We start from the raw sequence: 11,645 nt of genomic DNA on the forward strand, positions 1-11,645 counted from the left end.
ACTGTGGTGAAGATGTTACCAAACAGGTTGTTCCTGTTGAAGCTTAAAAGTGTAAACACTTGTATGGTTGCAAAGGAAAATGATGAAAACATGGTTGTGGCATCACATGTTTGGTCATTTGCACTTCAATGGACTAAGAACACTCTATCAAAAGAAAATGGTGACTGGTTTGCCCAAAATCACAAACCAAACTAAGTCTGTGAGGGTCATAACAAAGCAGCCAAGAAAAACATTTCCAAGTAGGAAAGCAACAAGAGCTTGCTTAGTTTTGGAATTGGTTCACTCGGACCTATGTGGACCAATCAATCCACGTTCAAATGGAAGGAAAAGGTATTTTATCTCGTTTATTGATGATTTTAGCAGAAAACCATAGGTGTATTTCTTGCATGAGAAGTCAGAGGCATTTGATGCATTCAAGAGCTTCAAGGCTCTTGTCGAGAATGAATCTGAGAAGAAAATCAAGTGCTTGCGTATTGACCGTGGAGGAGAGTTTTGTTCAAAAGAATTTGAAGCCTTGTGTGATGAAAGTGGAATAAAAAGGTAGCTTACTGCAACCTACACACTGCAACAAAACGGGGTCTCGGAGAGGAAAAATAGAACCATATCAACATGGTTCAAACCTTGCTAGCAAAAGGAGAAGTTCCAAAATAGTTTTGGGCTGAAGCAGTTCTTTGGGAAATTCATGTTCTTAATAGAAGTCCTACATTTTTTGTTAAAAATGACACCCCAAGAGGCTTGGAATGGGAGAAAGGCATCCGTAAAGCATTTCAAGGTGTTTGGGTGCATAGCATATGCACACATTCCTGATGAGAAAAGGAAGAAACTGGACAACAAAGGTGAAAAATGTGTGTTTCTTGGTGTAAGCGATTTATCCAAAGCTTATAGGTTATGCAATCGTGAAACTGAGAAGATCATTATTAGTCTAGATGTGGTGCTTGATGAAAATGCAAAATGGAGTTAGTCTACAAACAAAACAACCATGCAACATATACAAGTTGATGATGACTTTGATGGTGAAAACACCACGGCTTAAACCTTACCTCAAATTGAAGAAGTACCATAACAAGTTGAAGAAGAGAGATACAATCTAAGGGGTAAATATTTGAGAAAGAGGTCAGCTTGGATGATGGATTACGATACAAGCTACATAAGCTCAGATGATGACAATGCTCATTTTGCACTGTTTGTAAATAGTGATCTGATCACTATTGAAGAGGCTTCAAAGGAGGTGAAGTAGAAAGATGCGACGGAAAGTGAAATAAGGTCTATTGAAAGGAACAATATATGGGAGCTAACACATTTGCCTAAGGGACACAAGACTATTGGCGTGAAATGGGTCTTCAGAACCAAAGTCAATGAGAAAGGAGAAATAAACAAGCACAAGGCTCGTTTGGTGGCAAAGGGATACAAGCAAAATCATGGCATTGATTACAAAGAAGTGTTTGTTTCTGTGGCTAAACAAGACTCAATAAGGTTGGTAATCTCACTTGCAGCTTAATATTCATGGTTGATTTATCAATTGGACGTAAAATCAATGTTCTTGCATGGAGAACTGCATGAGGAATTGTACGTCGATCAACCACAAGGATATGCGAAGAAGGGAGAAGAAGAAAAAGTATATAAGTATATAAACTGAAGAATGCACTTTATGGACTGAAACAAGCACCCCGTGCTTGGTACAGTCGAATTGATGATCATTTTGGAAGGCTAGGGTTTCAAAAATGTCCCTATGATCACTCACTCCATGTTAAGAGTGAAATTGGAGGTAAAATGTTAATTCTTTGCTTATATGTCGATGATTTGATATATACTGGTAACAATGTTGAGATGATGGAAGAGTTCAAGAAGTCTATGATGGAGGAATTTGAGATGACTGATCTCGGGCTTATGAATTATTTCCTAGGAGTTGAAGTCATTCAAAAGGCTGCTGGGAATTTTATTTTTCAGAAGAAATATGCACAGGAAATCCTTGAAAAGTTTAAAATGGCTGATTGCAAAGAGATTGGAACACCATTAGAGCCTGGAATGAAGTTATGTAAAGATATCAATGGAGTAACAGTGGATAGTTCATTCTACAAGCAACTCGTGGGAAGTCTTATGTATTTGACTTTCACACGACCTGATTTAATGTATGGTGTAAGTGTCATCAGTAGGTACATGGATATACCAACTAAAATGCATTTGAATGCAGCAAAACGAATTCTAAGATATGTAAAGGGAACAATCGATTATAGAGTGTTCTATAATAGTCAAGGAGGTTCAGATTTTGTTGGCTTCATTGACAGTGACTACGCTGGGGACATTGATGATAGGAAGGGTACTTCAGGACATGTTTTCATGCTAAATTATCGAGCAATTACATGGTCCTCAAAGAAGCAGCAAATCGTGACCCTATCCACTATTGAGGCTGAGTTTGTGGCAGCTGCCTCATGTGCATGTCAAGCTATTTGGCTGAGAAGGATGCTAGAAGCACTTGGTGACAAGCAAGAGGGTTCAACAATCATTTTCTGTGATAACATTTTTGCCATAAAGTTATTAAGAAATCCTGTAATGCATGGAAGGAGTAAGCACATTGATGTTCGCTTTCATTTTCTGAGAAATCTATGCAATGATGGTGTAGTTGAGCTCGAGTATTGCAAGAGTGGAAATCAATTGGCTGATATACTCACAAAGTCACTCAAGCAACCCTTTCCAAGAAATTGAGGAAGCTACTTGAAGTGCATTCACTCAAACATCTTGAGAATGAGTGGGTTGAAAACCTGGCAAGATATGTGATGGTTGAAGAAGCTGATGAAGATTTCGTGATGGTGTCTAAACCCTAAATTGTTTTCAATAGAAATCAGTTTAAGGGAGGGTGATATGAGTTTTAGTTAAGTTTTAATTAAGTTTTTTAATTAAATAATGTTGACTAATTATGTAGAGACTTAGTCAAGCACAACTCCTAATTTTTAGGAGTCGTGCCACAATTAGGTTTGCTTGCGTTGCTTAGGGTTGAGATCTCCACGAAATCAGCATGTGATTGTGGGAGAGAAGTTGTTATTTGTTTTCAGTATTTTCCCTTTAAAATTGTAATCTTCCTTCAACAAATTAATGAGAAGAACAGTTCAATAATTTACGTGAATTTTCATACTTAAGGGCATTGCTAGGGTTCTTCAGTTCTGGTTATCAAAACCAACAATTTGGACATAAATCTAAATTAATTAAACTAAGCAAATCAAATCAAATGAAATAGATGTCATTTAGTATTACGGTCTAGTAGTATTCCTCATTACTTATAAGTGAAAGATCTTAAGTTCGATTCTCGCAAAAGGAAAATTTGAATCACATTATTATGGCTCACTTATTGTGAGGCTTAGTCAACTCCCCTACCATAATATTGCTTGTTAAAAAAAAAAAAAAAAAAAATCAAATGAAGTAGGTGAGATATGGATGAAAGAATAAATGGTAAGTTTTATTTTTAAGTCATTCAATTGTTTTTCTTTTTCATAAAATATTTAATTAAATGCATAGGCAATTATGGATAGTTAAATTGACACATGACAATGACATGAAGAGGGTGATAATGATCACCTTGGGTTAGGTAACTAGGCTAGGGAGGGAGAGGTTGAATCAAAACTGGAGAAGGATTCTCTCTCTTCTTTTTTTTCCGTCCCCTTCTATTTGAATGGTCACGATTAAGCCACTTTAACATTTTATATTAATTTTTTATAGAAAGAGAAAGACAAAATAAAGAGTGTGAGAGGATGTAACATCCCACATCGCCCAGGGGAGTGGATCCTGTAAGTTTTATATGTATATTCCCATCTTTACCTAGCACGAGGTCTTTTGGGAGCTCACTGGCTTCAGGTTCCATCGGAACTCCGAAGTTAAGCAAGAAAGGGGCTAGAGCATTCCCAGGATGGGTGACCCACCGGGAAGTTCTGCTCGCGTGAGTTCCCAGAAAGAAAACCGTGAGGGTATGGTCAAGGCCCAAAGCGAACAATATCGTGCTACGGTGGAGTCAAGCTTAGGATGTGGTGGGGGCCCGGGCCGAGATGTGACATAGGAGGGGATAAAAGGAGATGGAAAGAGGAAGGGAGAGAATCCTAGTCCCATCAAAATTGATGAACACTTAAGTATGACAATTGCCCACCTATTGGATGGGCCTAACTCCCATGGACCAAACATTCGGGGTAAAATGGCTTGAGGCGATCTAATGTTATGCTGGCATTAGACACGCTTTATTTTATTTTGCGCTAGGCGCATGGCCTGCTCGTGTGATTAGGGGAGAGTGATTGACCAAAAAGTGCCTATAGGGCTCACATTGCAAGCCACATTAATCTGTGTTTCACGCGGGCCGTTGGATTTCTTAGATCTGATGGTCCATGTTAATCTACCTTTTTTAATTTGGAAAAAAAAAATCTAAAAAAGGGTTGAGCCCACGTGGCATAACTTGGGGTGTTGGATTGCAAAAACTTATAATCCAACGGTCTATGTTATTCATTTAGAAAAAAAAATTAAAAAAAAGCACAAAAAAGTGAGAAAATATCTAAACTTAAGAGAGTTTGAAATTATATATAATATTAATCTTTCTCAAATTTAAATTTTTTTTTTTTTTGGATGCCAATTGTTCGGATAATTCATTTACAGAGTAAAAATACCTTTTGACGATTAAGGTTCACTAAAGACAATAATTGCCGATTGCATGATAACCTGAACAATTACCGCCCTTAAGTGGAGTTGCTCGTACAGGAGCACTATCCCCACACCCACCCACCCACCCCGCCCTCTCCTCGCTCCTCATTCTTCTTTTTTTTTTTTTTTTTTTTGATACACTCTTTGTGTCTTGAATATTTTGAGTTTTGACCACCATCGTATCGTATCCGTAGATGAGATCTGCCAGCCTGCCTGCCTATTCACTTGCTACTTCTCACTTCCCACTTGCCTGCCTTTCTTTCTTTGCTTCTTTCCCTGTGAATCTGTAGACTGTCTGTGTACACTTCCATTAGACATCTTGGTCCCACTTGTATATATGCGTTCATTCTGCTTTTCAACAAACATTTCTCAAGATATTAGTAATAATTAGATTGGATTCGATTAGATTAAATTTGTAGTGAAGAAGAAGGAGGGATGTGTTATAATCATGTATAACCGAGGTCTTCTTCTGCTAATTCAGAATCTTGCAACAACAGTAAGTCATCATCATCAAAGGAGGAAAGTTGGTTCAAGATGTACCAATTCTTGGTGTTTTGCGTCCCCATCCTGTTCACTTTTATCCTCCTTTTCGTCTTCTACTTGTTCTATTTTCGCCCTCGACGCCTCAATTGGTCCTCCCGCGGAACGACAACATCTCTTCCGACTCCAGGGAATCACACTCACATATTTGCCACTGTAAGTGTTACCTCATTCTTTCATTCATTCATTCATCCATTTATATGTTTCATTCATTCATTCATCCATTTATATGTGTTTCTTAAATTGGCTTCCTGCCTGCAACTGTCAGGTTGAGTTGGGGTTGAAGAAAGAGCTCAGGGAGATGCTGCCCATTATTGTATATAAGGAGAGCTTCTCCGTCAGAGATACACAGTGAGTGGGGTTTCTTTTTCCTTCCTTAATTCTTAGTTAATATTGTTTTTTATTTTTTATTATTTAACTTGGAGGAATCGGAATGCAATTGATTGTTTCAGTATCCTGGAAACATGGAATGAATCAATGGAATTATCATTTTTATGATAAGGTAACTGAATTGTAGGCCAAGCTGATAAGAAAATTATCAGCTTGGCTTTCAACATGATATAATCAGTAAGAGCAATATAGATGATGAGTTCTAATATGATTAGAATTTGAAATTGACAGAAATGCTTTTCATTGAACATGGTAAAAGCAATATAGATGAGGTCAAGTTTGGTATTTTAAGTACAGTTTTTGGTGTGGGGATAATAGAAAGTTATAGCTTGCGTTTCGGTTCATCCTTCTTGACATATGCTATGTTTGGTAGTCGCCAAAAAGGAATATCATAGATTCATAGTGTAAATCTCATTCTTCAAGCTTGGAAGAACTTTACTGAAGCAAAGGGTCCATATTTGGATGTTTCCTGATGAGCATTAACAATTTGTCTTGTGTAATTCATAGAAAGAATCATATGGAGCTACTTCTTTTTATATTTTCTCATCTTTTAGTTTTCAGTTGATTATAACATTTTAAAAGCTACTGTTTTTACATTTCATTGATTTCAGTATGATAGCAATGAGTTATTGACATTTTTGTATGGAGATTTGACTCCAGTAGTGAGATCACTAGTCATTATGTTATTCTAAATAATCTCATATTATGCCACAGAAAGAGACCAAGAGTGATATAGTTAGTTGACAAGATGACTATCCACAAATTAGTCTTCAGAATTCCTAAGGATAATAATGCGAATCTTTCCAGATTCATGTACCAATTAGCCTATGAAGGGGGCTACTTTGTAAGCTTTTGAAATAAGTGTTAGAGAACGGAAATTCTAGGTTTCCTGCTTGTGTGTGAAGCACAACAACCTTGGAGTGATTCCAAGGCACCTTCCGTGTGAAGTTGAAGGCTGATGTGATGCCGGAATTTTTCTAACTTCTGTATTGGAGTGATTCAATACACCTTTGGTGTGATGCCACAGGCCTGAGTGAGTTCTGTTCTATTTCTCTATTCCTTCTTATTGTCCTACATCACAAGAGTTGTGAAACAATGAGCGTATAGGTACTTCATACAACAAAAACCAAACCTTATCCCACCAAGTGGGGTTGGCTGTATGAAAATCCATAAGAAGGAATATTGAAACAAACAATGCTATAGTAATGACTTATGTGAATGATTGTTTGTGCAAAATCAATAGTTGTTTGAGGCACAGGCTTTAGTTTCCAAATAAGTATGATTTAATTTCTCTGAATCATTTTCCTGCGATGCAATTATACCAACCAGCCAACCCCTCACCCCTACCTTGATTTCACATCGGTACTGAAACTTGATGATAAGGAATTATATTTTCAGGATATTACTATAAAACAAAACAAAATAGGAAAGTAACGGTGATGGTGACATCTTTTGGTTGTTTAGACTTTGGAATAATTTATCATATTTAAACTAGAACGCTTATTGTCCATAATTTTATATTTAGCATGATGTGTTTGCAGTAGTTTACAATAGCTTCAAATTTACTTCCAATATAGTGTGCTATTTTTAGATGAAAATAGTGCCTTCAAATCTTAGCTTTCTCTCAACAAATGAGGCACCTTTTGTATTTTTTTGCAGATGCTCAGTATGCCTGGGTGACTATGTAGCGGAGGATAGACTTCAACAGATACCATCCTGTGGCCATACATTTCACATTGATTGCATTGACAGCTGGCTTTCTACCCACAGCACTTGTCCACTGTGCCGCTCATCCCTCCTTTCTGCCCATAAATATCAAAATGAATCGCCTGATGTACTAGTGGAACCAAGTCATGAATCTTCTGTTGCGGTGAATAGGAGTGTAACATCTCTTCTACAGATGCCTCAGGCTTGTGAAGAAACAAAAGCTACAGAGTTTTCTGGGTTGAGGAATGGAGAACCAACAAACGCCCAAAACAGTTCCAAAGAAGATGCAAGTTCTGAGTGGGTTGATTGCAAGAGAGGATTGAGGGATGCAGGAAATGCAACTCAAGTGCATCAGCATACTGGTGGATCATCTGGTAATTTGTGATTTGCTGAAGATTAGCTTAACTGATTTTCTTTTTCCTGCCTTCTTGCCCCCCCTTTTCAGAACAGTTTGCTAAAATTAGGTTTTTCTGTTATTATTTAAATGCAATTAGCATAATTTGATTATTACATTTCCACTGAACGTCGTATGGTGATGCGCATTGTGCCTTTTTCTTATTTTTTGTCTTTAACTTTAAGATTATGAGACACAACTTCTTGTACTAACTCTCATTTGTGAATATGTTTAACAAATGCCTCTCATTTGCACTTGCAAGTAGTACAGAAAGTAATAAAGTAATTAATCTGTTGTATCCCCCAAGTCGAGTGAGTTTATCTAATTGAGCATCGGCCTCCACTGCTGATTGTTTGTCTGGGTAGATCGCCAGATAATAAAATCTGGTTTTAGTCATTTCCCAAACCAGTTGTCAGGAACATTGTCCAAATTGTCTCCTTCCCTGCCAGTGTACTAATTTTATTCCATATGATAAATTTTCAGCTAATGACATCTGGTTGTCTGTCTATCCATGCAGATGGACTTGAATTGAGGCATTAGAGCTGATGGAAGCATCAAGAATTCAATTGCTGCATTCTGCATGCTAGTATCCAAGTGAGATGCGGCGGTGAGTATAAAAGCTTCCAAACATGCGATATGTTGAGAGAATATTTGGCCATATGCTTCTGTATATAGAAGCCAAGAAGCAGCTAAAGTAAAACAAACAAGAAGATGTTGTTTCTTTTGATGTTGACATCCTAAACGTCCGCATCAGCAAGGAGGGAGGTACCAAGGACAACTGATGAATGCAGGAACAATCAAGTATATCGATGCTTTCAGACGGGAAACCACATCTTCGTTGTGGAGTTTCCAAATTGATCTGGCATTGGTCTTGCTTGGGTGGGAACGTAGTTAACAAATTTGGTTTGGTTGTAGGTAAGTTTATCCCCGTGCCCAAGAACATTGTGAGCGGGTACGATTCTCATTTGCTGAATGAACAGTATAAGCGACATCCACTGTTATGTGATTGTCAGTGGTTAGGAGTATGAGAATAAAGACGTGATTTGAACAAGGGTTTACCGTGCACTGAGAGCGAGCATTGTATGGTATTTTGCAAGGATTACGTAGTCTCACTAATTGAGAATATTGTCTTGTTTAAATCTTCCAATCGACAATCAGAAGATATATGTTTCTCTCAGACTCATGAGCATTAAGCATAGATTAGATTAGACACCCAAATAAGACCATTTAAATCTTCCAAACGAACAATTTCATCTCAAATTGTAATTACAAAATGTGAATATGGTCATTTCGTTCCTTTGTCTTTCTTTTATTTTTTTGTTAAATCATGAAAATGATTTTTACGGAGAATAGCAAAAATCAAACAAAAAACAACGGATATATTGAGTGTGAAAGGCTAGCATTTATCATGTCATTTTCAATTCGTAGTTACGCGTCCGTATTGTATTTGTGTTAGTAAGAAGACCCAACCAAAGTCGCCAAACCCAAAGAAGACGAACCAAAGCAAGACAGGTCAAATGTCAACCGGAGAGAACGCGTAGCATACTACATAACTTCACTTCTTCTGTAACTCGGATCGCATCGCATCGCATCGCATATTATAATCCTCTCAGATTGAACTTTGGAGTTTGGAGTTTGGCGTTTGAAGTTTGAACACCAGCAGCAGCAGCAGCAGCAGGAGGCACCAGGTGTCTGTCTCCTCAGTCAGCCGTCACGTGTCACCGTATCCTCAAGGCTTGTCTTGTTGGGAGGTAAATCTGAATCTCTGTGTTGTTAGAACCTTTTTTCGATCTGTTTGGTTGGTCGATGAGAAATCTGTTTCTAATCTTGTAAACTCACACCGCCCTGTGTTTGTACTATTTCTCCGTACCAATTACCAAACACTCATTGACTGCCATCTTGCTATATTGTTCTCAACCAATAACCAATTTGAATTTAGCATTGGATTCGATTTCGTATCATGCCTTTACTTAATTTGGGGTTTAGACTTGTGGAAAACCCCGAACCTGATGTCTTTGTTTAATTTGAAACCTTCCTTCCAATGTCCTGTCTTTGTTTAACTTGTACTGATAAGTTCAATTAGACTTTAGGGTCCTGTTTTGATTTCATTAGTAATTGTCTTTTGCTCTCTCTTCCTAGTACTCACGGATTAGGATTAGTGCCTTCGGAGACTAGTTTCTCATCTTGCTCCTGAGAGTCAGACAAGCCTACAACGACGCACCCTGAACTTCATTCCCGACGTCAACTACTTAGCTGAACAACAACCCTTGTTGCATTTTTCTGGATATGCTTTTGATTCTGTAGCGGATGTGTTGTTTGCATTTCATTTGGTCCTACTTCTTTGATGACGAAAATAGCTTATGGTCTTCGGATCCTTGAATTTGTGTTCAACATAAAATCATATCTTGCCCCCTTTAAGGAATCAAATTTTCAAATCATCGTCTGACACTAGGTAAAAAGAATGAAAGACCAGGGCGGTTTTGGTGATGCTGAGCATGAGGTTCTACTATACTTGCTTGCAGACTACAAGTGGAATTGAGTATCAACTCTAACGGTGTACTAGTGATGGGTTCCGTTCAAAATACAGTTTACTACTGTTGTGTGTCAAGGGGTGACCGGATCCTCTACGTGTATAGTGGCGGAGAAGGTGAAATTGAGAACTTGGCTTCCTTGTGTTTGGAAAAGACTCCTCCTTTTCATAGGTGGTATTTTGAGACGGTGGGTAAAAGGACTTATGGTTTCTTAATTGAAGATGCCTATGTTTATTTCACAATTGTTGATGATAGTCTGGGCAATACCGGGGTTCTTCAGTTTTTAGAGCATTTGAGAGATGAATTCAAGAAGGTAGCCAGGAAGGGTTTAAGGGGAAGTTTGTCAAGTGTTATGAGTTCTGTTGGCATACAAGAACAGCTAGTTCCTGTTATCCACCGCTTGATCACCTCCTTGGAGAATGTTTCTCATGGTGGTAGTAATTGGACAGCTGAAGCTTCTCCGTCACTTCATGCTGGTCTTTCTCCTTCACCAAGTAGTGCAAATGGTCAAATTGAAGTTGCCAATTCTACAAAAGCCCCTCTGTTGGGGAAGTCCAGCAAGCAAGACAAGAAGAAGGCTAAAGAGCATGTGATTGCAGTGAGAGACATCGAGTTGGAGGAACATAGGAAATCTACGGATAGAGGAGTCAGTATTGACTCAGCTAATTCGGGTTCCAATAACCAAGCTGGAGCAGGTTCTTCAATTGCATTACAAAAGGATTTGGGATCAATGAGGATTAGGTCTCAAAGCATTCGAAAGAAGTGGTGCCGCCAAGTGCGAATTGTCCTTGCCGTTGATGCAGCTGTTTGTGTTATACTGTTTGTGATTTGGTTACTTATTTGTCATGGTATCGAGTGCATCCGTTGAATATGTTGTGATCGGTGTCTAAAGTGGAGCTTGAGATCGTGACTGGAGAGGTGGAAAATCATGTCATCAAGAAACAGTTGTCGCAGAGAAGTCTACGGGAGTCACATGTTAACCTTCTGAATGATGTTTCTGCGTCTATTTGACTTGAAGGTACAGATGGTGGAGGAATTTGTTGTATAGTTGGTTCTACAGTTTCTGTGCTTCTTGTGCATATGCAGATTTAGAAAATTATAAACTTGTGAGTCAGTCGGGAGCGTTTGGATGCCTTTATGCAATTTCATAATATTCTCTTGTACTTGCTGCTGGGATTTTTGGTAGTGCTTTGTGTATCGTATCATCATCACCATGCAATGAATGAAGCGTTCTGTTGGAAAGTCGTTTGCTTAACCTTTTTCTTGTTTAATATTTGTTCATTTTAAAGCCATCTATGTTTCCTATTTCTTGGTTTCTTCCTTGACCTAACCGTCAGGGAAGAATGGATGGCTTCCAAGCAACAAGGCAAATACTTATAATCTTTGCATTCCGACCATTGCATTAACCG

The 11,645-nt window shown here is 38.3% G+C and overlaps 3 protein-coding genes across 5 annotated transcripts; all 3 read left to right on the top strand.

Annotated features, from left to right (window-relative positions):
- Positions 1-1,770: 1,770 nt before the first annotated feature.
- On the top strand, positions 1,771-2,703 carry LOC137725118 (uncharacterized mitochondrial protein AtMg00810-like). The gene has a single exon (XM_068463709.1). It carries the CDS (start codon positions 1,771-1,773, stop codon positions 2,701-2,703), a length of 933 nt encoding a protein of 310 aa, XP_068319810.1.
- A 2,103-nt stretch (positions 2,704-4,806) lies between these two features.
- Positions 4,807-9,067, top strand: LOC137724306 (RING-H2 finger protein ATL58-like). Its single transcript, XM_068463051.1, has 4 exons — positions 4,807-5,370; positions 5,483-5,565; positions 7,264-7,685; positions 8,223-9,067. Exons 1-4 carry the CDS (start codon positions 5,209-5,211, stop codon positions 8,243-8,245), a joined length of 690 nt encoding a protein of 229 aa, XP_068319152.1. The 5' UTR covers positions 4,807-5,208; the 3' UTR covers positions 8,246-9,067.
- Positions 9,068-9,202: 135 nt separating this feature from the next.
- Positions 9,203-11,544, top strand: LOC137724267 (phytolongin Phyl1.1-like). 3 transcript variants are annotated; one of them, XM_068463038.1, is made up of 2 exons: positions 9,203-9,456; positions 9,845-11,544. In XM_068463038.1, exon 2 carries the CDS (start codon positions 10,271-10,273, stop codon positions 11,102-11,104), a length of 834 nt encoding a protein of 277 aa, XP_068319139.1. In that variant the 5' UTR covers positions 9,203-9,456; positions 9,845-10,270; the 3' UTR covers positions 11,105-11,544. The 3 variants fall into 3 exon arrangements, with proteins under 3 accessions (XP_068319139.1, XP_068319138.1, XP_068319140.1); XM_068463037.1 differs by having other exon boundaries at positions 10,158-11,544; XM_068463039.1 differs by having other exon boundaries at positions 10,228-11,544.
- Positions 11,545-11,645: the final 101 nt, after the last annotated feature.

The sequence above is a fragment of the Pyrus communis genome, chromosome 2 (assembly GCF_963583255.1).
Source record: "Pyrus communis chromosome 2, drPyrComm1.1, whole genome shotgun sequence".
Classification (NCBI taxonomy): domain Eukaryota; kingdom Viridiplantae; phylum Streptophyta; class Magnoliopsida; order Rosales; family Rosaceae; genus Pyrus; species Pyrus communis.